The sequence below is a fragment of the Megascapheus bottae genome, chromosome 11 (genome assembly GCF_031878675.1).
Source record: "Megascapheus bottae isolate mThoBot1 chromosome 11, mThoBot2.hap1, whole genome shotgun sequence".
NCBI lineage: Eukaryota > Metazoa > Chordata > Mammalia > Rodentia > Geomyidae > Megascapheus > Megascapheus bottae.
In genome coordinates, this window is record NC_143519.1 from 62,843,614 (window position 1) to 62,868,907 (window position 25,294).

Here is a 25,294-nt window from a genome sequence, read left to right on the forward strand (position 1 = left end):
GTGGTTCAAGGGGTAGGGCAGTACCCTTGAGCTGAAGTGCTCAGGGACAACGCCCATGCTCAGAGTTCAAGTCCCATGACCAATAAAAAAAAATAAGGCTAAGATCTGAGAAATGCAGATCAAAGCTAGCCTGGGTAGGAAAGTCCAAGGGACTCTTACCTCCAGTAAACCACAAAAAGCCAGAAATAGAGCTGTGGCTCAAATGGTAGAGTACTAGCCCTGAGCACAAAAGCTCAGGGACAGCTCCCAGGCCTGGAGTGCAAGCCAAATAATAATAATAATAATAATAATAATAATAAATATCTTTCTGACAAGACAAGTGAGGGGTATAGTTCAATGACTGAGCCTGAGAATAACATGTGCTAGTTCCTAGGTTCCATCTACTTACACCAAAAGGAAAAAAAAAAGCTGGGACAAAATGATCATTAGATCATTATTATTTCTTTGAAGATTAATACTTAAAATGTCACCAGTTTGTTAATTAAAGAGACAATTGGGTTGAATTCACAGACTGTCTTCAGCAGCAGTGCCTAAGACGTGGGTGGTGGAAATATGATGTTGGAGAGCCAAAAGCAGGATTTGGCCTGCAGTTGATTTCTACTCTGCTTCTCCATGGAAGTCTTGCTAAGGTCCTTGTACCAAATCCTCAAATGAAAGATAATGGAGGGCTGGGAGTTTGGCCTAGTGGTTAAAGTGCTTGCCTAGCATGCATGAAGACCCGGGTTCGATTCCTCGGTACCACATACATAGAAAAAAGCCAGAAGTGGTGCTGAGGCTCAAGTGGTAGAGCTCTAGCCTTGAGAAAATCCAAGGACAGTGCTCAGGCCCTGAGCTCAAGCCCAGGACTGGCAAAAAAAAAAAAAAAAAAAAAAAAAAAGAAAGTGCAAAACCTCCTCTCTTGTTAGTTTATATATTACTATTCTGTCCTATTAAACCCTAAAACACTTTGCATAAACAAAATATACTCTAGGACAGGTGCTGGTGGTGTGCCTTTAATCCTAACTACTCAGGAGCTTGAGATCTGAAGATCCAATTTGTGGACTGAGAAATCGAGGAGACTTATTAATTAATTTATTAATTAATTTTGTGTGTTACTTATTTTGGGCTTGAACTCAGGGCCTGGGCACTGTCCTTGAGCTTTCTCAAGGCTAGAGACTCTACCACTTGAACCACAGCACCACTTCTGGCTTTTTTCTGTACCTGTGGTGCCAAGGAATTGAACCCAGGTGGCCGTGAATGCTAGGCAAGCACTCTACCAGTAGACCACACTTTGGGCCTCCAGGAAACTCACATCTCCAATTAACCAACCAAAGCTTGGAAGTGGATCTGTGGTTCAAGTGAGTGGTAGAGTGTCAGATTTGAGCTAAAAAAGCTAAGGGACAGGGTCTAAGGCCCTGAGTTCAAGCCCCCCGTACAGGCATAAAAGTAAAAGTCAAATCAAAACAAAATATATAGGAGGGAAGGGAGTTGACAAGGTGACATCCCATGCGAGTTGGATATGTTAGATTGTCCTTGACGTTTCCACAGCAGGTTTGTATAGTACTTTTGCGAGGCTGGCATCTTGCTAACTTATGGCTAAGTTTTCCCCAGAACCTTAAGAGGTAACAAGCAAAAACTCTTGCACGGTAGTCTACCCACTCCTCAGAGCCTTTGCTTTCCTTTTCCTTTTCCCCAGAACTTTTTAAGAGGCGCAGAAGAGAGCAGAAGGCTGGCACGCTCCTTCACCAACTTTCCTCACAAGCTCAGGGTAGGCGCGGATCCTGGAGCGGCGGTGGTCGTGGGGGAGCCCCTGGGAACACTGTGGGGTCCCCCAGGCCCTGGGGGAGGCCTGGGGGTGGGGGGGCAGGTGGCCGCCCCGGCCCGGGGCAGGAAGCGGGGCGGGGCGGGGCGCCGCGGCCGGCGCGGAACCCGGGGCCGCAGGCGCCCCGCCCGGGCTGGTATGCGGCCGAGAGTGACGCGGGAGGCGGGGTCACGTGACGCCCGAGGAATGCCAACAATGTAGCGAATGTCCCACTTGGGTCTGCGCGTTGGAACCGCGGCGCGAGCGTCCCGGGAAGATGGAACAGCCGCCGCCCGCGCCACCGCCGCTGCCGCCCGGGGCTCCCCCGTCCCTACGGGGCCAGCAGCCGCTCCAGCCACCGGCGCCCGGTCTCGCGGCGTGTGAGGCCCCGGAGCCGCGGGCCAGAGCGCCCCCGAGGGTGTAGCCCGTGCTCCCGGAGGTGAGGGGGGCCGGGGCTGGGGGAGGAGGGAGGGCGCGCGGGCCTCGGGACGGCGGCCCGGCGGCCCGGAGAAAGTTTGCACGGGCCGGCCACCCCGGGGACAGCTCGAGACGCCCAGCTAGGCGTCTGCGGCGGCCGCCGGGTGGGGAGCGCGCGGCCGAGGAAGTTCGTCAGGACCGGGGGTGGAGGGGAGGGCGCTGGTGGAGGGGTCGCCCGCCCTCGGACGCCCCGCCCGGCCGCGCGTCTTTGGTCGCGGGGCCTTCGGGGGAGCCGGGGGCCGGGCTCCGGGTCGGGGGAGTCGGGGCGGGCGTCGGGTCGGGGCAGGGCTGCGCCGCCCGCTTTGTTGTGCGCCGTCGGCCCCCCGGGTTGCGCTGGGGTCGGGCGGCCTGGAAGACGCGGGGAGACCTGGGCGGGGCGCGGGGCGCGGAGTGGGGGGACGACGCGCCGTCGGAGCTGAGGCGCGGGCGGGGAGGGGGCCCTCGGATTACCTAAACGCGGAGTCCGGCGTCCTTGACAGTCCCGGGCCGCCGGAGTCCACGGCCGTCGTCTTCCCCGCACCCCACGGGCCTCCGGGGCCCGCCCTGGGTCCCGTCCGCGCCGTCCACCCGGCGCGCGGGCCTCGTCCCCGCGGCTCGGCCGGCGCCCGGCCACCCAGTCCCCCAGCCCGCTCACCGCACGGGTTGCGGGAGCTGCTTGGGGCCGCGCTGAGCCTTCCGCGGCGGGTGAGAAGCGGCCGTTGCATAACACGTCTTTCCAGCGCCCTAATTGAGGCCACTTTTCTGGGACTTGCCTTGTCCGGTCTGATGCAACCTCACCTGCCTGTGGACGACCCGCCCGCCCGCCCGGCTTCGGGAGGCGCGACTCCCGCCGCCGCCCGCCCGCACTTCTGTGGCCTGCTGGCTTGGGGCGTCTGCCGCGCAGGCCTCTGGAGCCGGGGGGGGGGGGGGGTCTGGACGGGTCAGGTGAGGGGCTGGGGAAGGGGGTGGCCGGCCCCTTCCCTGGAGGTCAGACACACCTGACCTTAGCCCGCCACGGGGCAGGGTCTCTTGGCGACCCGAGCTGCTGCCCGCCGCGCATTCCGAGGCCCTGGGTAAAAATAAACGTTTGCAAGCATGACCAGGAGAGAACCTGATGTGTACATGGGTCTTGCTGACAAAATGTTTTGAACAACTTTTTACAAGTGAATATCCTTAAATGTAATCATCTAGGCTTAAAAGAAAAGTTAACCAGTTATCTTGAATGTACTGAAGAAAATATTCAGATTCCTAGGCCAGCCGCCTTAGCCACAAAACAAGCATTAAGTGTATACTTTTTTTTTTTAAAAAAGGTTCATTTGCCTACATTTATAAACTGAAATCATACTGAAATTACAACGAAAATGAGTCTAATTTGTGTAAACCATAAGCAAGTGTTCTTAAAATTTAACTAGTAGGTGGGGCTGTCATGGGAAAAGTAAAAGTGTTGCTGTTTCTTAGGAAATTTGTATTAACTAGATCTTGGATTATATTTTTAGTTCAGTCTCAGGCTAAATCAGAATGATCAGTGCTAAAAGCAAGAAATTAAGTTGCCTTTTATTTATTTATTTTTGTTTCTGTAGTAACAGTTATAAGGTCTTTCAATACAAGAAGATGGGTGAAGGTGCTGCCTCACACCTATGGTCCTAGCTACTCAGAAGGCTGAGATCGGAGGATTTCTGTTAGAAACCAGCCCAGGCAGGCAAGTTCTGGCGACCCTTATCTCCAATTTTTCACCCCATCTCAGAAGTGGAGCTCTAGTTCTAATGGTAGAACTCAAGCCTGGACAGTGCCAGCCTCTGAATTCAAGCCCCATTATGCAGGGACACCTACACAAACATATATACACATATACACAGGAGCAAGAGACAGAGAGAGAGAGAGAGGGGGGGGGGGGGAGAGAGGGAAAGAGAGAGGGAGAGAGAGAGAGGGGGGGGGAGCAATGCAGGCCTCTATTTAGAAAGTCTGTTTTAAATGAATTTTTTTTTTTTTTTGTGGGTGGTGGGGCTTGAACTCTGGGCCTGGGCACTGTCCCTGAGCTCTTCAGCTTAAGGCTACTGCCCTACCCCTTGAGCCATAGCTCCACTTCCCATTTTCTAGAGGTTAATTGGAGATAAGTCTTTAGTGCCTTGGCTGGCTTTGAACCACAATCCTCAGATCTCCTGAGTAGCTAGGATTACAGGCATGAGCCACTGCACCCGGCTTATGAACTGTAATTATTAAGACACGTTTCATTTAGCCTCTTCATAAAATTTGGTCCCATTATTCAGGTACAGAAAAAAGGGCAGAATGAAGATTCAACTAGCATTCCTTTGAAATCACTGATCATGAATACATTTCAAAATGTCAAGCAGTTTAAAATGGTATCTAAGCACAGCTTATGAAAAATAATTGAAGTGAATTCCTAGAATCTTAGAACTTTTGAACTAGAGGTGATCATTCCTGCCCATCCATTTACTTTGAAACAGTTTTGACAAATGTAAATTGTAGCTGGTTGTATTTCTCAGGAAATAATTATTGGTGGAGGAACTTTTCCTTGGAGGAAGAGGAATTTATTTATTTTTACAATAAAGTGCTGGGCTGGGAATGTGGCTTAGCTGTAGAGTGCTTGCCTTGTATGCCCAAAGCCTAGGTTCAATTCCTCAGCACCACATAAACAGGCACTGTGGCTCAAGCGGTAGAGTGCTAGCTTTGAGCAAAAGAAGCTCAGGGACAGTACCCAGGTCCTGAGTTCAAGCCCTAGGACTGGCACACACACAGAGAATACAGTAAGGTGCCTTGTTATTTTAAACGCTGAGCTATAAAAGTCTGCACTGGACTTCTAAAACCCAGGGTTGTCTTTCCTATAAATCTCTTCTACAAAGAGGTAAAATATCTTACTCTATTGTGTAAGATCTAGTTGGAGTGAAACTTAAGAATTCTCTGAATCTTCTTTTTATTTATTATTATTATTATTATTATTTTGTGGGTGGAGCTTGAACTCAGCCTGGGTGCTGTCCCTGAGCTCTTTAGCTCAAGACTACCCCCCTATCTAGTCCTGGGGGTGTCCCTGAGCTCTTCAGCTCAAGGCTCCCCTACCCTGGAGCCAAGTCCCACTTCCTGTTTTCTAGAGGTTAATTGGAGATGAGTCTCAGGTCCTTTTGGTCTGGGCTGGCTTTGATCCTTGATCCTCAGAGCTCAGCCTCCTGTGTAGCTAGGATTACAGGCATGAGCCACTGTACCCGGCTAAATCTTCTTCCTTTTAAAGAGTTCCATTAGGGACTTGGCATTTGACCTAGTGGTAGAGTGTTTGCCTAGCATGAACGAAGCTTCAGGTTCAATTCATCAGTACCACATATATAGAAAGCAGAAGTGGTGCTGTGGCTCAAGTGGTAGAACACTAGCCTTGAGAAAACCCAGGGACAGTGCTTAGGCCCCGAGTTCAAGCTCCAGGACTGGCAAAAATAAATAAATATAAATAAACAGCTCCATTAGCAGGTGTAATCCTAGCTGCCCAAGGATGCCAAGATCTGAAGATCATAGTTGGAAGCCAGCTGAGATGAAAAAAAAAGTCCCATTAGACCCTTATCGCCAATAAACTACTCAGAAAAAGCTGGAAGTGGCATTGTGGTATTAATCTTGAGCAAAAAGAGGCTCAGGGACAGCACCCAGGCTCTGAGTTTAAGCTCTAGCATTGGCAAAAAAAAAAAAAAATAAGACTATTGCTTAGTAATTTCTTTGAATTGGCTGGGTCTCCCAATTGCTCAAGACAGGGCACTGTTCCTATTGTGTGCTAAGCTATCCTGCCCTCAGAAGGACCTGTGAAGGGACTGGGTGAAGGGAGCCCTGGCTGTGGCTTTGTCAGACAACTATTCTTTCAGTACTGTAAAGACCAACAATGATTAGCTGTTTCATTCTAAGAGCATTAATATATAACAGTAATGTTGGGAATAAAGATAATTGGTCATGCTAAAATTAGGATGGAAATTTGGCATTGCTTAATACTTGCCATTCACACCCACCCCTTCCCAAAGACTTTATATCAGTTACTGCCTAGACCATGTCAACTAAATTGTGAAAATGACTTCTAAAAAGTTAACAGATTTTTTTTTTTGTGGTGAGCTGATAGTTGACATACATAGAATTTATATATTTTGAGGAAGAATGAAAAAGGCTCCTATTTCTTAGCAGGAGTTTATATTTGTGTTCTACATTGATGGTTAATGATATTGTGGCAGTTGCCACAAACTTTAATGCTGGATTCTTAAGATCATCTTTTTTTTTTTTTTCTAGTCCTTGGCTTGAGCTCATGGCCTGAGCACTGTCCTTGGGTTTTTCTCAAGGCTAGAGCCCTACCACTTGAACCACAGCACCATTTCTGGCTTTTTCTATGTATGTAATACCAAGGAATTGAACCTGGGTCTTTGTGCATGCTAGGCAAGCACTCTATCGGTAGGCTAAATTCCAGGCCCCTGATAGAGTCTTCTTAAAGAATGAATGTTGTATAGATTTTGAGTGGAGTAGGTTGGTTTGGGTCTTGAGCCTCACTGCCGTCTTGAGCCAGAATGCTGAGAGAGAGGCTCAGCTATGTTCATTACTGTTTAACTCTATTCTACCTCCTGAGACTTCACTCTGTTTTCTTCATTAAATGTCCCTTGACAGCACCTGCCCCACATTGTCTGCCTGTTCTTTCTTTTCTGTGTTGTAGCCTTTTAACAGGAAGTTCAGACTCCAAGAATAATTTCAAACTTCCTCTATCAAATCATAGCCTTTCCAGTTTGGGTGCAGCATTCTTTCTCTTAGAAGGCTTTCTCTGAAGAATCAGATTCCTCCATAGAAACAGTCATGAGCATAGGGATTGTTTGGACATAAACTATATTTGTTACTCTGCCAGTGGCAGTGGTTCTCAGATGGGCTGAGTGCTCTAATACCCTAGTTGGGGTACATCTCAAAACCCAGAGGAGTGGATGTAGAGGCAAAGGCAGCTCAAAGATTGAGAAACAGCTTTGTTTTTCTGCCTGGACTGTTCAAGTGCTTGCTGTTAGGAACATTGGAAATAATTTGGTTCTTGCCCTGTGTACTTATACATTGATATTTACACAATCTGTATCATGCAAATATCAGGTACAAAGCAGCTTACAAGAAAATGTGGTGGCAGGATGTAGCTGCTCTGGTTTGTAGTCCCAGCTACTCTGGAAACAGAGATTAGAAGTTGGATACCATATGGAAAGTTAACAAAACCTAAGCAGGAGCTAGGTGCCATGGCTCAAATCTGTAATCCTAGCTCTGAAGAAAGTGCAGGATCATGGATCTGAGGTCAGCCCGGTAGGAAGCAAAAGAGATTATCTGCATATGTCAAAAAGTATAGGACCTGCCTTGAAAAGCCCGGAGCATAAACTCCATACCACCAAAACCCCAAACCAAAGAGTATGGTGGTATCTGGGAGAAGATGGTAGTAAGAATGCATTCCTAGGCCAGTCCAAGTAAAAGTATAAGACTCTATCTGAAACCAAAAACTAAACAAAGAAAACAACTTCAAAGCAAAAGGATTGGGAGCATGGCTCAGCATGAGGCCCATAGTTAAAATGTCAGTCCTGCAAAAAAAAAAAAAAAAAAAAAAAAGGCCTGTACATGTAGCATAAGCAGTAGAGGGCCTGCTTGGAAAGTGCAGAGGCCTGAGTTCAAACCTCTATAGACTGTAAGCTTGTTTAAAAGTGAGACCCATCTTAACCAGGTTGAAGCTTCTTCAAATAGTGTCTGGTGTCTGTAAGGACCTGAGAAACCCACAGAGGCCTGGTGCTAGTAATGTTCCTTAGACAGTAGGAGTTGTGGACAGAATAGTCTCCTAAACCCCTAGATGAATGTAATTTCTACTTTCCTCAAGACCCTTATTGTGAGGGGCAGCCCTTAGCCTGTGGTTTCCTGGCCTGGGTTCCTGGCCTGTTCCAGGCTGGAGCAGTACATCCACCTGGTGAATTATGATTCTGACATTTAGCATCTGCCTCAAGGCCTGGCCCATCTGTTTGATTTGGCTAGTTAATTATAGTAGGATGTAATTTAAATAATAACTGGAATTTTAGGACTAAGAAATATATTTTTCAGCAAGGTGCTGGTAGGTTAACACTTGTAATCCTAGCTGTTCTGGAGGCTGAAATCTGAGGATTACAGTTCAAAGCCAGCTGGGACAAGAAAGTCTGTGAGACTTTTTGGGGGCTTAAACTCAGGGCCTGGGCATTGTCTCTGAGCTCTTTTGCTCAAGGCTAGCACTTTACCACTTTGAGCCACAGCACCACTTCTGGTTTTCTGGTGGTTAACCAAAGATAAGAGTCTCACATGGGCAAAAAGTGTGGTCTAGTGGTAGTGTGTTTGCCTAGTATGCATGAAGCCCTGAGTTTAATTCCTTGGTACCATATACACAGAAAAAAACAAGAAGTTGTGCTGTGGCTCAAGTAGTAAAAGTACTATCCTTCAGAAAGCTCAAGGGCAGGGCATAGGCCCTGAGTTCAAGCACCAGGACTGGCCAAAAAAAAGCTGAAAATAAGTTGTGGTTCAAGTGGTAGAGCATCAACCTTGAGCATAAAATCTCAGGCCCTGAGTTCAAGATCCAGAACCAGCATGCATGCACACACACACACACACACACACACACACACACACACACACACACACACCCCCAATGTGTGTCAGTAGAAGTTTGGTTGGTTTCAGGGTTGTACTTCATGTGTTTGGCAGCCCATGTGGCATTTTGAGCACTAGGAGAGGTTCAAATGTGAATTCTTGAACATCTGGTATCACTTTCCAGGGTTGCATTGAGGCTTGGAGTTGGATTTCATAGGATCAAATGAAAGAGTTGGCTAAAATATTGTCCCTGTGGTATTTGTATAGCCACTTATACTATAAACATGGATTTGGCTGGTGATGGGCTCCATATTAAGACTGAAGTATTTCTGATTTTGAATATCTTTGTCAATCCTGGGACTTGAACTCAGGGCCTGGGCATAGTCCCTGAGCTCCTGTGTTCCAGGCTAGCACTTGAGCCGTTTTCTATTTCTGGCTTTTCGTGGTTAATTAGAGATAAGAGTCTCATGGACTTTTTGTCCAGTGTTGGCTTTGAACCATGATCCTCAGATCTCAGCCTCTTGAGTAGCTAAGATTATAGTTGTGTGTTTTTGAATATCTTATAATTTGGTTTAATGTATGTTTAAATCATCTGGTAATTAGTTTAATGATACCTTCATTTTCCAGTATATATCATTAAAATAAGCTATTTTAACTCTTGACAAAAAAACAAAATGTTCTCCTTTCAGGTTGTTTGTTATTAAAATGTTAAAGCAATTTGTCAGAGTAGTTTATCTTCATCTGTAGTCTTAATCTGAATAGATGTGAGATTAAAGATGTCAGAGTAAATAGAAAAATTTCTTTAGAAGTTCATAATTTGGATGTGAAATCAAGTCTCTTCAAACTAAGAGGTTTAAAGATCCCAAGCTGAGAAAATAATTCCCCCCCACTTTTTTTTTTTTTTTTCTAGTTCTGGGCTTGAGCTCAGGGCCTGAGCACTGTCTTTGGATTTTCTCAAGGCTAGAGCTCTACCACTTGAGCCTCGGCACCACTTCTGGCTTTTTTCTGTGTATGTGGACTCGAACCCCGTCTTCGTGCATGTCAGGCAAGCATTCTACCACTAGGCCAAATTCCCGGGGCTCTTAAGTTTTTGCTCTTAAATGGAAAGGAAGCTTCCTTTTCAAATTATTCAGGTAAGCACACATGATACCTGTAGGTGCTGTCACAGGGACTGCTCCTTTGGTATCCTTATAAGCACTTCATATAAGGGAGTGAGAGCTGGGAAGAAAGTCAGGATGGTGCCTTGACTTCCCTCTACTGAGTACCACTAGTTGTAGGCTAGTTTATGGGATGTCCCTGAAAATGCTCTTGATGTAACACTTGAAATTTTTCATAAAGACAAGGGTGAAGAAAACCATGACACATGATGTACTGCTGTTTTGGGGTATATCCACCTGGGAAATCTTAACTCATACATCACTGCAGACACTAACAGGGGAGGGTCCAGTCTCTCCTACCCTGGTTGATTTTTGTGCTTGGAATGTCTGCAAGGCATGTGAGCATTCAGCTGTGTGTTAGATGACAGCTGCTACCCCCACTGTGTTTTTGTTCTATGTGAATAGGGGTCATATGTGAACCTACATTGGCTGGGGGTTTTGCCTTACACAGTGCTTTGGGCTGAGCTTTCCATTGGTGGAAGTGTGTTCTTTTTTAGGAAGAGAACCATTATTTGAAGACAAGTTAGTTAGAAATGAACTGCTAGTTGATCTCTCTCTCTCTCTCTCTCTCTCTCTCTCTCTCTCTCTCTCTCTCTCTCTCTCTCTCTCTCTCTTTGTCTCTCTGTGTCTCTGTCTGTCTGTCTCTCTTTTTATGATGGTCCTTTAGCTTGAATTTAGGGTCTGGGCACCATCCCTGAGCTTCTTTTGCGCAAGGCAAGCACTCTACCATTTGAACCAGAGCTCCATTTCTGGCTCTTTTGGGGGTAGTTTATTGGAGATAAGAAACTTATCTCTGCCCATGCTGGCTTTAAACTGTGATCCACAGAAGATTAGCCTCCTGAGTAGGTAGGATTACAGGAATGAGCCATGAGCTCCTGGCCCATTTCTCCATTTTTTTTTTTTTTTTGGTAGAAGTAAAAATAAACACTTCGTTTATATATGTCCAAATCAATCCACCATTGTTGCTGTAGATATCACTGCCCATAAATCTGAATATCAGTACCCCTAAATCTACATTGAATATTAAAAGATAACTTCCTGGTAACTTCTATTATTTTTTGAGGGGGGGATGTTTTTGCCTTTTTTTTTTTTTGCCAGTCCCAGGGCTTGAACTTGAGACCTGAGAGCTTCCCTTGGGCTTTCTCAAGGTTAAAGCTCTACCACTTGAGCCACAGCACCATTTCCAGCTTTTTCTATGTTTGTGGTACTGAGGAATGGAACTCATGTCTTCATGCATGCTAGGCAGGCACTCTACCACTAGGCTAAACTCCCAGCTCTGACTTTTTTGTGTGTGTGTCAGTTTTGGGGCTTGAACTCAGGGTCTGGGCACTATCCTTGGGCTTTCTCAAAGCTAGTGTTCTACCACATGAGCCATAGCACCACTTCTGGCTTTTTCTATGTATGTGGTACCAAGGAATTGGATCTAGGTCTTTGTGCATGCTAGGCAAGCACTCTACCACTAGGCCAAACTCTTCAGCTCAAGGCTACCGCTCTACCTCTTGAGCCACAGCCCTACTTCCCATTTTCTAATGGTTAATTGGTGATAAGAGTCTCACGGACTTTACTGCCTGGGCTGGCTTTGAACCACGACCCTCAGATCTCAGCCTCCTGAGTAGCTAGGATTACAGGTGTGAGCCGCACCCAACCGCTTTTTTTTTTTTTCTCAGAGGGACAGAATCTTTGTGTCCAGGCTAGGCTGGCTTTGCTCTTGTGATCCTCTTTCCTCAGCCTCCTAAATGCTGGGATTGCAAGCATATACTACAGCCTCTCTTCAGGTCTCTGGGGTGGCCGACTTCATCCTTATTGTGGAACTGAGGCCTTCATGTTTCTGTCATTCAACAGGTGCATCCGGGCCCATGTGGCTGATTTCTAGAGCCGAAAGAGGTGGACAGATTGCTCCTCCCCTCACTATGCTATAGTTCAGGTCATTCATGAAGAGACACTGTGGTCATGCTGTAGGAGGACAGTGGGAGACAGATGAGAGTATATTCTCTTAGCTTAGGTGGTCAGAAGGCCCTGTGGTGGGTGCTGAAGCTGAGAAATGACTAGGAATGAGCCGGGTAGATGGTGGAGTTGTTTGTTCTTGGCAGAGAACAGTCCTGCTCCCTTCCAGAAGGAAAGGAGGACCTGGTTGGTGCCTGAGACCTGACGATGAGATCAGTCACCTCTGTGGCTTCTGAAGTGTTTATATACCTCGGCAGGCAGGCCTCTAGCTGAGGCACTTGTGTCTATCAGCCTAATACCTAGAACCTGCTTTCCTTTTCTGTACTTTTCTCTCAAGCCTATATTAGAGTGGCATTACTATCTCTGCATTGTTTTTGAGCAATGATTTAAAGGGGGGTGTCACTTAGTGGGTATATAATGTATCTGTAGTTTACTATGGTACCTTTCTCACTAAGTCTTGTGAATTTTGCCCTATTATCTCCTCCCTGTTTGAAGCTTTTCTCTTTCTTTCTTTCCTTTCCTCCTCCTCCTCCTCCTCCTCCTCCTCCTCCTCGTCCTCCTCCTCCTCCTCCTCGTCCTCCTCCTCCTCCTCCTCGTCCTCCTCCTCCTCCCCTCTTCCTTCTTTTTGGCCTAACTCATTAAGTCATTTTACCTGAATCCTTAATTAATATAATATGTTAGCTGTGTATCACTATGTCAAAATGAGCATAATTAACTTGAAGATTTTGTGGCATTGGAATTTGGCTCTGAGTAGCCCACAGGCATGTGTACAACACTCTGTGAGGGTAGTTTGTAGTTTGTGTTGTACAATAAGAAAATGGCACATAGATTTATCTTTCTTGTCACCCAGTCACCTGTGTTCATTAAGGGTGGAAAGAATTTGTCTGGCTCAGGTTTCTGATGATTTAGTCCATGCCTTTTAGCTTTCTCCTATGTGATTAAGCAGAACGTCGTGGCGGCAGGAGTGTGTGGAGGAAGTTCTGAACCTCATGGCAGACAGCAAGCAGAGAGTGACAGGACTGGAGACTAGACGTGATTTCTACAAAGACATGACTTTAGTAACTAGGAAGTTAAGTTCCACCACCTGAACTTTTCTACCTCTTTTCCAAATAGTGCCATCAGCTGAGTCTATGGAATCATTTTTGGGTTTAAACCATAGCAGAATATGTTGTGGAAGGCAAGGTCTTGGGCAGGCCTTACTCCTCAGCCTCTTGCCTCTCAACAGCGGCATCCTGTGCTATCAATAGGTAGGCCCCAGCTGGATGGTCCCAGTGTCCAGTAGTAGGGATGGTACACATAGATGAGCAAACAATGCACAAAGTAAGTACAGGAAAATATAGAATGCACAATTCCACATACATAGAGTCCAAAGTGGTGTTAGAAGTTGTGAAAGGGGTTCCTACCAAGCCTAGTGTGAAGGGCTTCTGCCCATGGTCATGATTCTCCTCTTTTTTTTTTTTTTTTTTTGCCAGTCCTGTGGCTTGAGCTCAGGGCCTGAGCGTTGTCCTTGGGCTTTCTCAAGGCTAGCACTCTACCACTTGAGCCACAGCACCACTTCTGGCTTTGTCTATGTATGTGGAGTGCTGAGGAATCGAACCCTGGTCTTCGTGCATGCTAGGCAAGCACTCTTACCACTAGGCCAAACTCGCAGTCCCATGTGTGTGAACTCTTGGGTGGTGATCAGCGGCCTTATTTGTGTGCTTTAAACACATATGTGAGCTAGGTGCCAGTGGCTTACACCTGGAATCCTAGCAACTCAGGAGGATCTGAGGATCACAGTTTGAAGCCAGCCTGGGTAGGAAAAGTCCATGAAACTCTTACCTACAAAAAGCCAGAAGTGGAGCTGTGTCCTAAGTAATACAGTTCCAGGTGTTTTTGGTTTTGTTTTTTTAATCTTTATCAGTCATAGGGCTTGAACTCTAGGCCTGAGCACTGTCCCCTAAGCTTTCCAGCTCAAGGCTAGGGTTCTACTACTTTGAGCCACAGTGCCACTTCACGTTTCTGGTGGTTAATTGGAGATAAGAGTCTCATGGACTTTCAGGCCTGGGCTGGCTTGGAACCTTGATCCTCAGATCTCAGCCTCCTGAGCAGCTAGGGTTATAGGCATGAGCCACCAGTGCCCAGTCCCAGTTAGGCTTTTAAGCACAGCCCTTGTGCTTAATTTCAAGGTCATGAAGCCTTACTCCCTGATCTGTGGTTCACCAGCAGTGTGACCCTCCACTCTCCAGTGGCCTCTAAGCAGACCTCTCTGGAAGGTGGTGATACAGGCTGACCATGAAGACCTGTGTAGCATCTCTGAACATTTGAAGATTCTCTCTGTCTTGGTTCCTCCTGGAAGGCCCCACCCCTACCCCACCTAGAAGATCTGAGGAAGCAGAGCCTACAGTCTTCATTTCTTTTCCTTCTGTGACTGTCTTTCCTACGGCTCTACTTCCATTCTTCCTAAGCTCATGTTTGCTTATCTTTACTTTAAATCCTTTTCCCTTTTGTTTCTCCCATCCTTTTATATGGCCTCGTCACTCAGATGGGGAGGCTCTTTCTTTGCAGCTCTTCACTTCCCATCTCATCCTCACCTCCCTTACTTGACTGTAAGCGTAATAAATCCCATCTGTGATCATTTGCATTGGCATGGTGGTGGATAGCCTGGAAAGACTGAGGCAGGAGGATGGAGAGTTCAAGGCCATCCTGGGTTACATGGTAAAATCTTGCCTTGTCTCCAAAAAAGACAAAAGGTTTGCAAAGTTGACAGGGTAGAGAAGTTGGAATGGGCACATTTTTACTATGATACCTTCCCTTACATTGCTTGTTGTAAAGGTAGTATGGCATATGTCTTCTCTGTTTTAGTTATCAAAGAAAGAGTAGTGAACAAGAGATTGTAAACCAAATGATTGATTATGAATTCCTACCAGAAAGAAATAACCTTTCTGTAAATTCCTAGACATCTCACTCCTTGGAGTCTCCTCAGCAAGTTCTTAGGAATCTTCATTTTTGTTGAAATCTGGACTTACAGGTTTAGAAAATCAGTTCTTTCAATACAGATGCTCAGACCAGGAAGTCTCTGGAAACAGTGGTTGCAATGTGCCCCATTTTATGTGCATTGAGTAGAATTCTAGGCTTTTGGGCCAGTGCCAACAATGAGGCCCTCTGAGACCTGCTCTCCAGGTCTCAGAGCTCACTATCTGTTCAGCTTTACACAAAAGAGTGACTTAAAATATTAGAACTCATAAATTGAAATAGAGTGTTCATGTGGGAAATCTGATTCTGCCTTCTCATTTACACTGAGAAAGTAGATGGTTAAAACTGTGAAGATCACATCTAAGAAATGAATAGATTTTTAATTGTTACTGTTAGTGTTTCCTGATTTAATACTGTGTAATAAAGCATATAAATTAATTACATAAAACTCTGAACAGTGCCTGCCCTACAGTAAGTACTGGGTGAATGCTAGCTGCCATTATACACCCCTCCCCTATACATATTTGGTGAAGCAGGATCTTAAAAGGTGTGTTTGGAGATAGTGGTATCCATTTTCTTTGTTTGCCAAAACTCAGTGATAAGTTGTATGGAAGAGTGTTTGACTAACATGTGCATGTCTCATCTCCCATCACCAGTACTGCAACAAAACAAAACAAAAAAGCAAAAACAACAAAAAAACTAGACAACCAAGAGCTGTTATCCCAGCTACTCAGAAGGGAGAGAGAGGATTGTGGTTCAAGGTCAGCCCAGTCCAAAATTTATTGAAAGCCACATGTCAATTGGTAAACTAGGTGTGGTGCACATTTCTGTGATCTCAGCTACACAAGAGGATATTGGTAGGAAGATTATGGTCTGAAGCTGAGGCCAGCCATGGGCAAAATAAATTAATTAATTAAAAGCAAAAAAAAATCCCAGCCAAACAAAAACACAAGCCCCTGCCTGAAAAATAACTGAAACAAAACAAGAAAGGAGTAGGGATTGGGGCATGGCTGAAGTGGTAGAGTTCAAACCCCACTATTGTCAAAAATAATACAACAGGGCTGGGAGTTTGGCCTAGTGGTAGAGTGCTTGCCTAGCATGCACAAAGACCTGGGTTCCATTCCTCAGTACCACATACATAGAAAAAAAGCTGGAAGTGGTGCTGTGGCTCAAGTGGTAGAGCTACAGCCTTTTGAAAAAGTCCAAGGACAGTGCTCAGGCCCTGAGTTCAAGCCCCACCACTGCCCCCCCCAAAAAAAAATACAGCAGAAAAGTCTTCCCAATGATAATCTTTCCACGTCTGCTCTTTGAATTCTTTGGAATAAGAAGAAACGGTTGTGAGATTGAGGGGAGAAAGGGGAGGAGGAAGTGTCTGACCTCTAGGTTTCAGTGCAATATCATCTATGACCTCCGGGCGCGCAGCCTTCCTCCATTACTGGTAGGTACCTCCTTGAGTTGCACAGCTGATTATGCTAGTAATGAGGTGATGCTTCTCAGCTTATATAGCATTATGCATCCAGACAAACCCATCCTAAGCTGGAAGATACTGTACGTGGGAAATGCATCCCATTGTTCATCCCTATTGAACAGTCCAGCTCGGCAGTGCAATGTAGTATGGGATGCTGTGGCTTCTCCTGTGAGCTCAGCACTGACTTCAAACTGAGGTGGAATGACCAGCATCAGGAAAGGCCCAGACTGCCTATTGATATTGCCCAGGGGAAGGTGCAAGTTCAGAATCCCAGGTATGGTTTCTACTGAGCACATCTGCTCCTGTGAGCGAAGTCAAGGAACTTGTCTGTGATCAACAAGTAACCAGAGCTGGCTACCTATGACAGTGTCTAGATTAGGCTGCAACCCAAGTAGATGACAGTTTAGGCCTGTAGTCAGTATAATTCTCTATGGAAAACTGCCCCCCCTGGCATGTAGTGGGGCCAGGTTCTTAATGTAGTATGGGTTCTGTATCCCGCTAGCTTGTAACTGTGGTTGCAGTACCTTTTACCAGTTGTCGTCTTCCTCCTCTTTTTCCTTTTTCTTTCTTTCTTCTTTTGGTGTTGGTCCTAGGGCTGGAACTCAGGGCCTGGGCACTGTCTGTGAACTTCTTTTGCTCAAGGCAATCACTCTATGACATGAGCCACAGATCCACTTCTTACTACTAGTCTCCTGTATAGGAATCACCTTCTACAAGAAAGAGAGATTTTTGTTGGTGTTGCTGCTGCTCAGGTCAAAATGCTGAGTGATCACATTGTAAAAAATGAAGGAAGTAGTTACCAATGGTTTCATAAAACAAACTGCTTTTGACTACAATAGAGGATATCTTTAGATGACAGATTTTGTGCTGATTTTCAGGAAAACTGGGAGGGCTTTATTAGTAAAATTTGCAAAGATGTGATAAGACCATAGTTTCAGGTGGATCAGTTTCAGAAGGATCACAGAGGAGACCAAGAATTAATGTGCTGTTATTAAGGACATGCCAGAAGTCCACTTAGAAAATTTCACTCTAGGTCAGGCACTGGTAGCTCATGCCTGTAATCCTACTCAGGAAGCTGATACCTGAGGATTTCAGTTCAAAGCCAGCCCAGGAAGGGAAGTCTGTGAGATTTATGTTTAATTAATCAGCAGAAACTGGAAGTGGAACTGTAGAGCACTACCACAAGCAGAAGAGCTTAGGGATAGCACCCCTAAGCTCAATGACCAAGCTCTATGACCAACCAAAAGAAAAGTTCACTCTAAATACTCCAGTTGTGTTTCAAAATGAAATTACATCATAGTGAAGTATTTTAAAGGACTTGACAGTTGTTGGAATTTACTGGTCTTGTCCCAGGTAGGATAATTGTGGAGATAAACTTGCTGGTAGGTGATCTGTTTACAGGAAATATCTTGGGATAGTCCCAGATATCTTGTTCTCTGGCTGTGCTGACCTGTTTTTGTCATTTCAGAGATGTGCTCTTTCCAAGCAGAGTATTCCCAAGAGCACTGACTATTTCTGAAAAGTAACATTAACATTATACAAAAACCACAAGTAAACATTTTTTCCTTTCTCTTTTCTCCCCCTCCCTCCCCTAGAAAGCGATGATCTATAAGATGAAGACTCTGGAAAATTGTAGGTTCTCTACAGGAACTATAAAAATTGAAGGAAAGAAAAATTTCAAAAGGAAATTGTTTTGAATGTATGTTTACAACTAATTGACTATTGAAAGTTTTTTTTTTAAAATAATAAACCCTTTGAGAAGATTGTATTTATGGTAGAAGGAAGTGGGACTAACAATGAGGCCAAAGACTTTTCCTGCCACAACCTATTCTGGAAATAGCCGGCAGCGACTGCAAGAGATCCGAGAGGGGTTAAAGCAGCCCCCCAAGCCTTCAACCCAGGGGCTGCCCGTGGGACCAAACAGTGATGCTTCTCTGGATGCCAAAGTCCTGGGGAGCAAAGATGCTGCCAGGCAGCAGCAGATGAGAGCCACCCCGAAGTTTGGACCTTACCAGAAAGCCCTCAGGGAAATCAGATATTCCCTACTGCCTTTCGCCAATGAATCTGGCACTTCCACAGCCGCAGAGGTCAACCGGCAAATGCTTCAGGAGCTGGTGAATGCAGGATGTGACCAGGTGGGTATAGACCTTCTTCAACTTCCCGTGGGGGCAGACACAGTGAGTACCCCCCACGGGAACCACACTCAGATGGCCAGAATCCTCTGGCAGCTAGTCAAAGGCTTTGATAATACTCACAGGGAAGTTTGCCACATAAAAACCAGCAGTCTTATTTTACATACTGAACTGTTATCTACCATCTTTCCCAGAGTCTGTAGCTGCTTTTCCTTTTTAAGGCAGGATGCACAATGTTCTAAACTCTCCTGAAATTGTACGGTGTGCACTTGTTCTCCCCCTCCCCCTCTATGCTTGTATATGTGCGCGCCCATGTGCCCACATGTGAGAGTATGTGTGTATCTTATTGGGATAGAACTCAGAGCTTTGAGTGTTGGTGGCTCACACTTGAAATCCTAGCTACTCAGTAGGCTGAGATCTGAGGATCGCAGTTTAGAGCCAGGCCAGGCACTAAAGTCTGGGAGACTCTTGTCTTCAATTAACTACCAGAAAACCAGAAGTGGTGCTGTGGCTCAAGTGGTAGAGTACTACCCTTGAGCTGAAGAGCTCAGAGACGGCACCCAGGGCCAGAGTTCAAGTCCCACAACCGACGACGACGACGACGACGACGACGACGACGACGACGACGACGACGATGACGACGACAACTCAGAGCTTTGTACATATCATGTGTTGTACCATGGAGTTATACCCACAGCTCATTTATTTTCTAATGAAGATGAGAGGGATTTTTAGCTCTTTAAAGGATTATTTGGGGATAATCTGAACTGTCCTAGGGAAGGGGCTAGCTTCTCTTTCTTTTTACTTTTTTCTCCTCTTTTTTTTTTTTTTTTTTTTCCAGTCCTGGGTTTGAGCTCAGGGCCTGAGCACTGTCCTTGGACTTTCTCAAGGCTAGAGCTCTACCACTTGAGCTTCAGCACCACTTCTGGCTTTTTCCTATGTATGTGGTACCAAGGAATCGAACCTGGGTCTTCGTGCATGCTAGGCAAAGCACTCTACCACTAGGCCAAACTCCCGGTCTAATTTCTTTTTTTTTAATTTATTGAGATTGAATAATTATATACATAATCATTTTTACATTCACACTGATAAGGGTCATCATTCTAATTTACAAAGCTTATGAATAATGAAAAACAAAGTTTTACATAGGAAAAAAATTTAACTCTGAACATTAATATAAAATTATTTCTTCCTGATTGAGTGATATGTACCTTTCTTTTTTGGTGCTTAGTATCAACTGTTCCCTCTTTCTGTCCTATTCCCTTCCTCCCCAGTTTCTAAGGAATGATCTAATTATTGGCATCTTTGTCTTTAGACAAGGCAAATGATTAATTTTTTTTTTTTTTAACCAGTCCTGGGGTTTGAACTTGGGGTTTGAGCACTGTCCTTGGACTTTCTCAAGGCTAGCGCTTTGCCACTTGAGCCACAGCACCACTTCTGGCTTTTCTATGTATGTGGTACTGAGGAATGAAACCTGGATCTTTGTGCATGCTAGGTAAGCAATCTATCACTAGGCCAAACTCCCAGCCCCTATGATGGTCATTTTTTATTCCCAAAGATAATTCCTGCCCTCCCTCCATAGAACCTAACTAGAAAATTGTTCCTTTGAGATAATACATTGTTAAAACAAATCTGGCTATATTGTAGAGACTTCCTTGATACTTAGGGATCCGTGTGTCTAGCAAGCATACTTATGTCTGGCCACTTTGATGAAGCTGGTCGTGGGTGTGTGGAGTGTTTTAGGCCCGACCTTACTCATGAACCCATGAAGTTAAATATACTGCCAACTGTTGTGCCCTGACGGACAGAATTTGGTGGTTTTAAAAGTAGGGAAATTGGCAGCCCAAAAGAAGCATGGGGTAAGATTGCAGAGGGGTTTTCAGGACAACACGAAGGTTAAAATCTTGCATAAATCAGTTGTTAACAAAAGGGGGTGATCAGAGCCCAGGTGTTCTTTGCAAGATCTATTTCAGATTCAAGAGAAAGAAATAAATCAAGAAAATAATCCAAAGTACAGAGGTGGGATCTTACTAGGTTAAAATCCATTAGTCGTAATTTTAAAACAAAACATTACATTGGAGCTGATGTTCTTCTCAATAGAGTAAAATGCAAATACTGGAGAATTAAGGCTCATGATATCATTGAAGTTCACATCAATGTTTAATTTATGTTAATTGCTAGTAGAAAAGGCTCCATTTGCTCCTGAAACAATTCAGTTTGGTATCTAGTATTTATAACTTAAAGCAGCTGTGCCTTGTTCTTACCATTCAACTCAGATAAGAGTGCATTTGCTTTCAGATAATTCCAGTAGGAAAGTCTTTTTGTGAACCCCACTAAATCTCATATAAACCATCTATTGGAATTTTATAACAGGTAAAGAGATTCCTGCTGTTGCATCTTCTCCCCCTTTGTCTCCTTTTGTAATAGTTTTGATAGTTAATTTTGATGCATTTTTCATCTGTATGTTGCATTTTACTTATAACTAGTATTCTGCCACTTAGGCCACAGCCCCACTTCATGCTTTTTTGGTGATCAGTTGGAGGTAAGAGTCTCATGGATTTTCTTCCCAGGATCCAGGATCCTCAGATCACAGCCTCCTGAGTAGCTAGGATTTTAAGCCTAAGCATTATCTTACTCATCCTGTACTCATCAGAATGTCCATAAGCACTTTGCTTTCTACCTAGTAGTGTCACATGCTTTTGTATGTCATATGCTATCTTTTTTTTTTTTTCTTCCAGTCCTGGGCTTGAACTCAGGGCCTGGGCTTAGTCTTTGTTTGGGCTTTCCTCAAAGCTAGTGCTTTTACTACGTAAGGCACAGCACCACTTCTGTTTTTTCTATGTATGTGGTGCCAAGGAATTGAACCCTGGTCTTTGTGCAAGCACTCTACCACTAGGCCAAACTCCCGGCCCCCCCTGTCTTTTTTTTTTTTTTTTTTTTTTTGTGGGTCATGGGGCGATGTCCCTGAGATCTTCAGCTCAAGCCTACAACCCTACCCCTGATCCAAGCCCCCACTTCCTGTTTTCTAGAAGTTAACTGGAGATAAGTCTCAGGTCCTTTTGTGCCAAAGCTGGTGTAGAACCTTGATTCTCAGATCTCAGACTCCTGAGTAGCTAGGATTGCAGGCGTGAGCCCCTCTGTCATTTTTTGAGATGGTGTCTTGCTATATTGTCTAAGCCTTGGCCTTGAACTCCTGCCTCTAGTGATCCTCTTGCTTTACTCTCCTAAGTAATTGGGACTACAGGCACTAGCCATCTAGGTCTCTGCATGTGGAACTTTATTGCACGTGTGTGCTTTTTCATCTATGTAAAGTAAGGCTAGCTGAAAATATTTGAGTTTTTATAAACATGTGTTTTCTTTTAATGTTATATTAAACTTTACATTAAAAATGCACAGTTTATATGCATCCATGTGACAGTTATGTATAGATATATGTATTTTATTGATTGATTGACTGACTGCTGGTTCTTGGGCTTATGGATGAGCACTGGTGAGCCACCGGCAGCGGGCAAAAGATATTTTAAATTAAAACATTTGCAATGAAAATATCTGGAGAAAGTGAAAGACTTTAAGGTATTTTCTGTGTAATGATGAATTGTATATGCCAGATGATAAGATGTTTATAACTCTGTTGAACATAAATTGCCTAAGAACTTAGGAAAATTCCCCTCCTCCCTTTTTTTTTTTTGCTAGTCCTCAGGCTTGAACTCTGTTTCTGGACACTGTCCCTGTCCCTGAGTTTCTTTTGGCCAAATCGAGTGCTTTACCACTTTAGCCACAGCTCTACCTCCAGCTTTTTTGCTGGTCAATTGGAGATAAGAGTCTCATGGACTTTTCTGCCTGGGCTGGCTTTGAATTGTGACCCTCAGATCTTAGCCTCCTGAGTTGCTAGAATTTTTTTGTTTTGTTTTGCCAGTCTTGGGCTTTAGCTTAGGGCCTGAGCACTGTCCTTGGACTTTTTCAAGGTTAGAGCTCTACCACTTGAGCCTCAGCACCACTTCCAGCTTTTTAGCTTTTTTTCTACGCATGTGGTACCAAGGAATCGAACCCGGGTCTTCGTGCATGCTAGGCAAGCACTTTACCACTAGGCCAAACTCCTGGCCCAACTTTCTCAGGGCCTGAGCACTGACCTTGGGCTTTCTCAAGACTAGAGCTCTACCACTTGAACCACAGCACCACTTCTGGCTTTTTTTTTTTTTTCCTACGTATATGATACCAAGGAATCAAACCCAGGTTTGCTAGGCAAGCACTCTACCACTAGGCCAAACTCCTGGCCCGAGTTGCTAGAATTATAGGCGTGATCCATCAGTACCTGGTTAGGAAAATTTCTTTTTCTTTTTCTTTTTTTTTTTTTTTGTCAGTCCTGGGCTTGAGCTAAGGGCCTGACCACTGTCCTTGGATTTCCTCAAGGCTAGAGCTCTACCACTTGAGCATCAACACCACTTCCAGCTTTTTTTCTATGTATATGGTACCAAGGAATTGAATCTGGGTCTTAGGGAATGCTAGGCAAGCACTCTACCACTAGGCTAAACTCCCAGCCTGAAAATTTCTATAATTATAAGGAAACTAGGCCAGTGGGTTAGTATTCCTTATGGAAGATGCTGGTACAGATTGAGGGAATTGGAAAGAAGAGAAATTTTTTGTTGTTGTTATATGAGTGTCATGTTTTATAGCCTTGGATACTTGTTACTGGCATAAGTTATTGAGTTTAGCTTTTACTTTACCTCTTAAAACATTTCTTTCCACTTTTTCTCTTAATCTTTATTTTTTCAGATGACCATATTTCTTCAAAAAGTGCTTTTTACACTCAATATACAGTGAAATTACTATGCAAAATAGTCCCTGTTTCACTGTCTTTGTGAGTTGTATTCTGTCACTGAATTGCAGTGGTTGACAGACCCAGCACCTGCACGGGGTACGGGGTGCAGCTGGGTTAACAGGTAGAGTCCCTTCATAGGGCACAAGGGTCCAAGAGACCCTGAATGGAGCTCCTGACAGAAAGTACAAAGATATGACTGGGTGACAGGCAGAGCCATTGGAATGGTCCACTGATGAGGTGTGACTGATCTCCCTTGTGTGGAGATATAAGGCTGTTGCTGGATGACAGGAGGACCCTGAATGGAGAGCATCAAGGTGTTGCTGAGTGACAGGTGGAACACTTGCTTGTCCCAAGTTTACAGGTGTCGTTGGAGGAGAGAACTTTTACATTGGGTCATTGTGTAGTTTCCTGCACTCAGAGCAAAAATGACTCTGGCATGAGAGAAAAGACTCCAGGGCAGGCCCATTGCTCCTGGACTCCTGCATGAGGTTGTGACCTCAAGAGAAAAAGTGAGAGAGCAACTGTCAGATGTGAGGACTAAGAGGTGTGGCCGTCTTTGAGGAATAACATGTGTTTTTTTTTCTCCTGGACAGCTGTAACTGACCTTGCTGGATCCTCTCTCTGTGTGAAATGCATAGTCTATGGCTGTGTCTCCATCCAGTTCCCTGGTCCTACTGTAACTTTACAACTTTAACCCAACTCCCTCCAACTTTCATGTATATGCTTAGGTGATTTAAGTTTTTAATGGAATGAGGGTAAGAAGAATGCAAGCAAAGTGATTTTATTTATTTATTATATTTTACGAGTCCTCAGGCTTGAACTCAGAGCCTAAGTGCTGTCCTTGAGCTTTCTCAAGGCTAGTTGCTCTACCACTTGAGCCATAGCACCACTTCTGGCTTTTTCTGTGTATGTGGTACCAAGGAATCGAACCCAGGGCTTTGTGTATGCTAAAACAAGCACTCTACCACTAGGCCACATCCCCAATCCTGATTTTCTTATATATTGAATCAGCAGAGTAAATAGTGATCTGAGCGTGACCTCCTCAGAGGCTGGGCTTTCTGAGCACAGTGGCCATGACATCAAACTCATCAGAGATCAGCAGAGTAATAACCAAAGGAAGTCAAGTTTTTTGTTTGCTTGTTTGTTTGTTTAAATTCCAGTTCTGGGGCTTGAACTCAGTGCTTAGATTCTTTTTTTTTTTTTTTTTTTGCCAGTCCTGGGCTTGAGCTCAGGGCCTGAGCACTGTCCTTGGACTTTCTCAAGGCTAGAGCTCTACCACTTGAGCCTCAGCACCACTTCCGGCTTTTTTCTATGTATGTGGTACCGAGGAATCGAACCCGGTCTTCGTGCATGCTAGGCAAGCACTTCAACCACTAGGCCAAATTCCAGGCCCAGTGCTTGGATTCTTTTGTGCTCAAGGCTCGCCCTACCACTTGAGCTTGGTAGTTAATTGGAGTAAGAGTCAGGTTTGTCCATGTGGGCTGGCTTTTGCGATCCTTAGATCTCAGTTTTCTGAGTAGCTAGAATTATAGATACGAGCCACTGATACCTGGCTAGTTCTTGGCAATTTTAAGCGGAAAAGGACAGAACTTTTTTTAAGTTTCCTCACTCATCATACAAGTTATTAGCATTGCACTGTAAAGGAGCAGGGCATGTTGAAGCCCTAGGTCTCACATAGGAACAAGAAGGACGTTTTCGAACACTATAGTGCCAGATACCACACTCAGGACTTGCCACCTGTAATAGTGTAACTCCTCAGCAACTTGAGATGAGTTCTGATGTCCCAGTGTTACAGGATGGAAGAGTTAAACAGGTGACCCAACTCTGATCTGTCTTATGTGAGCATTCACAGGTTGACCTGAACATAAGAGTATTGCTAGATGTTCTTGCCCAGGAGTCTTAACTGAGTGACAGGTCTCATAAGTTATTCCTGAGTGCAGTCCCTTGAAGTCTGGCTTTGATTCTCTTATCTGTCCCTGGACAGCTTTT

The 25,294-nt window shown here is 44.9% G+C and overlaps 1 protein-coding gene across 2 annotated transcripts in view; it reads left to right on the forward strand.

Moving 5' to 3' along the window:
• The first annotated feature begins 1,998 nt into the window (after positions 1-1,998).
• Positions 1,999-25,294, forward strand: part of Lats2 (large tumor suppressor kinase 2) — a 72,447-nt gene continuing 49,151 nt past the window's right edge. The window contains exons 1-2 of one of the 2 annotated variants that reach the window (XM_090342422.1): positions 1,999-2,219; positions 17,950-18,489. In XM_090342422.1, the coding sequence (XP_090198548.1) occupies positions 18,151-18,489 (339 nt within the window). In that variant the 5' untranslated portion in view covers positions 1,999-2,219; positions 17,950-18,150. The remainder of the gene's footprint in view (positions 2,220-17,949; positions 18,490-25,294) is intronic. The other variant, XM_090342421.1, reaches the window with a different exon arrangement.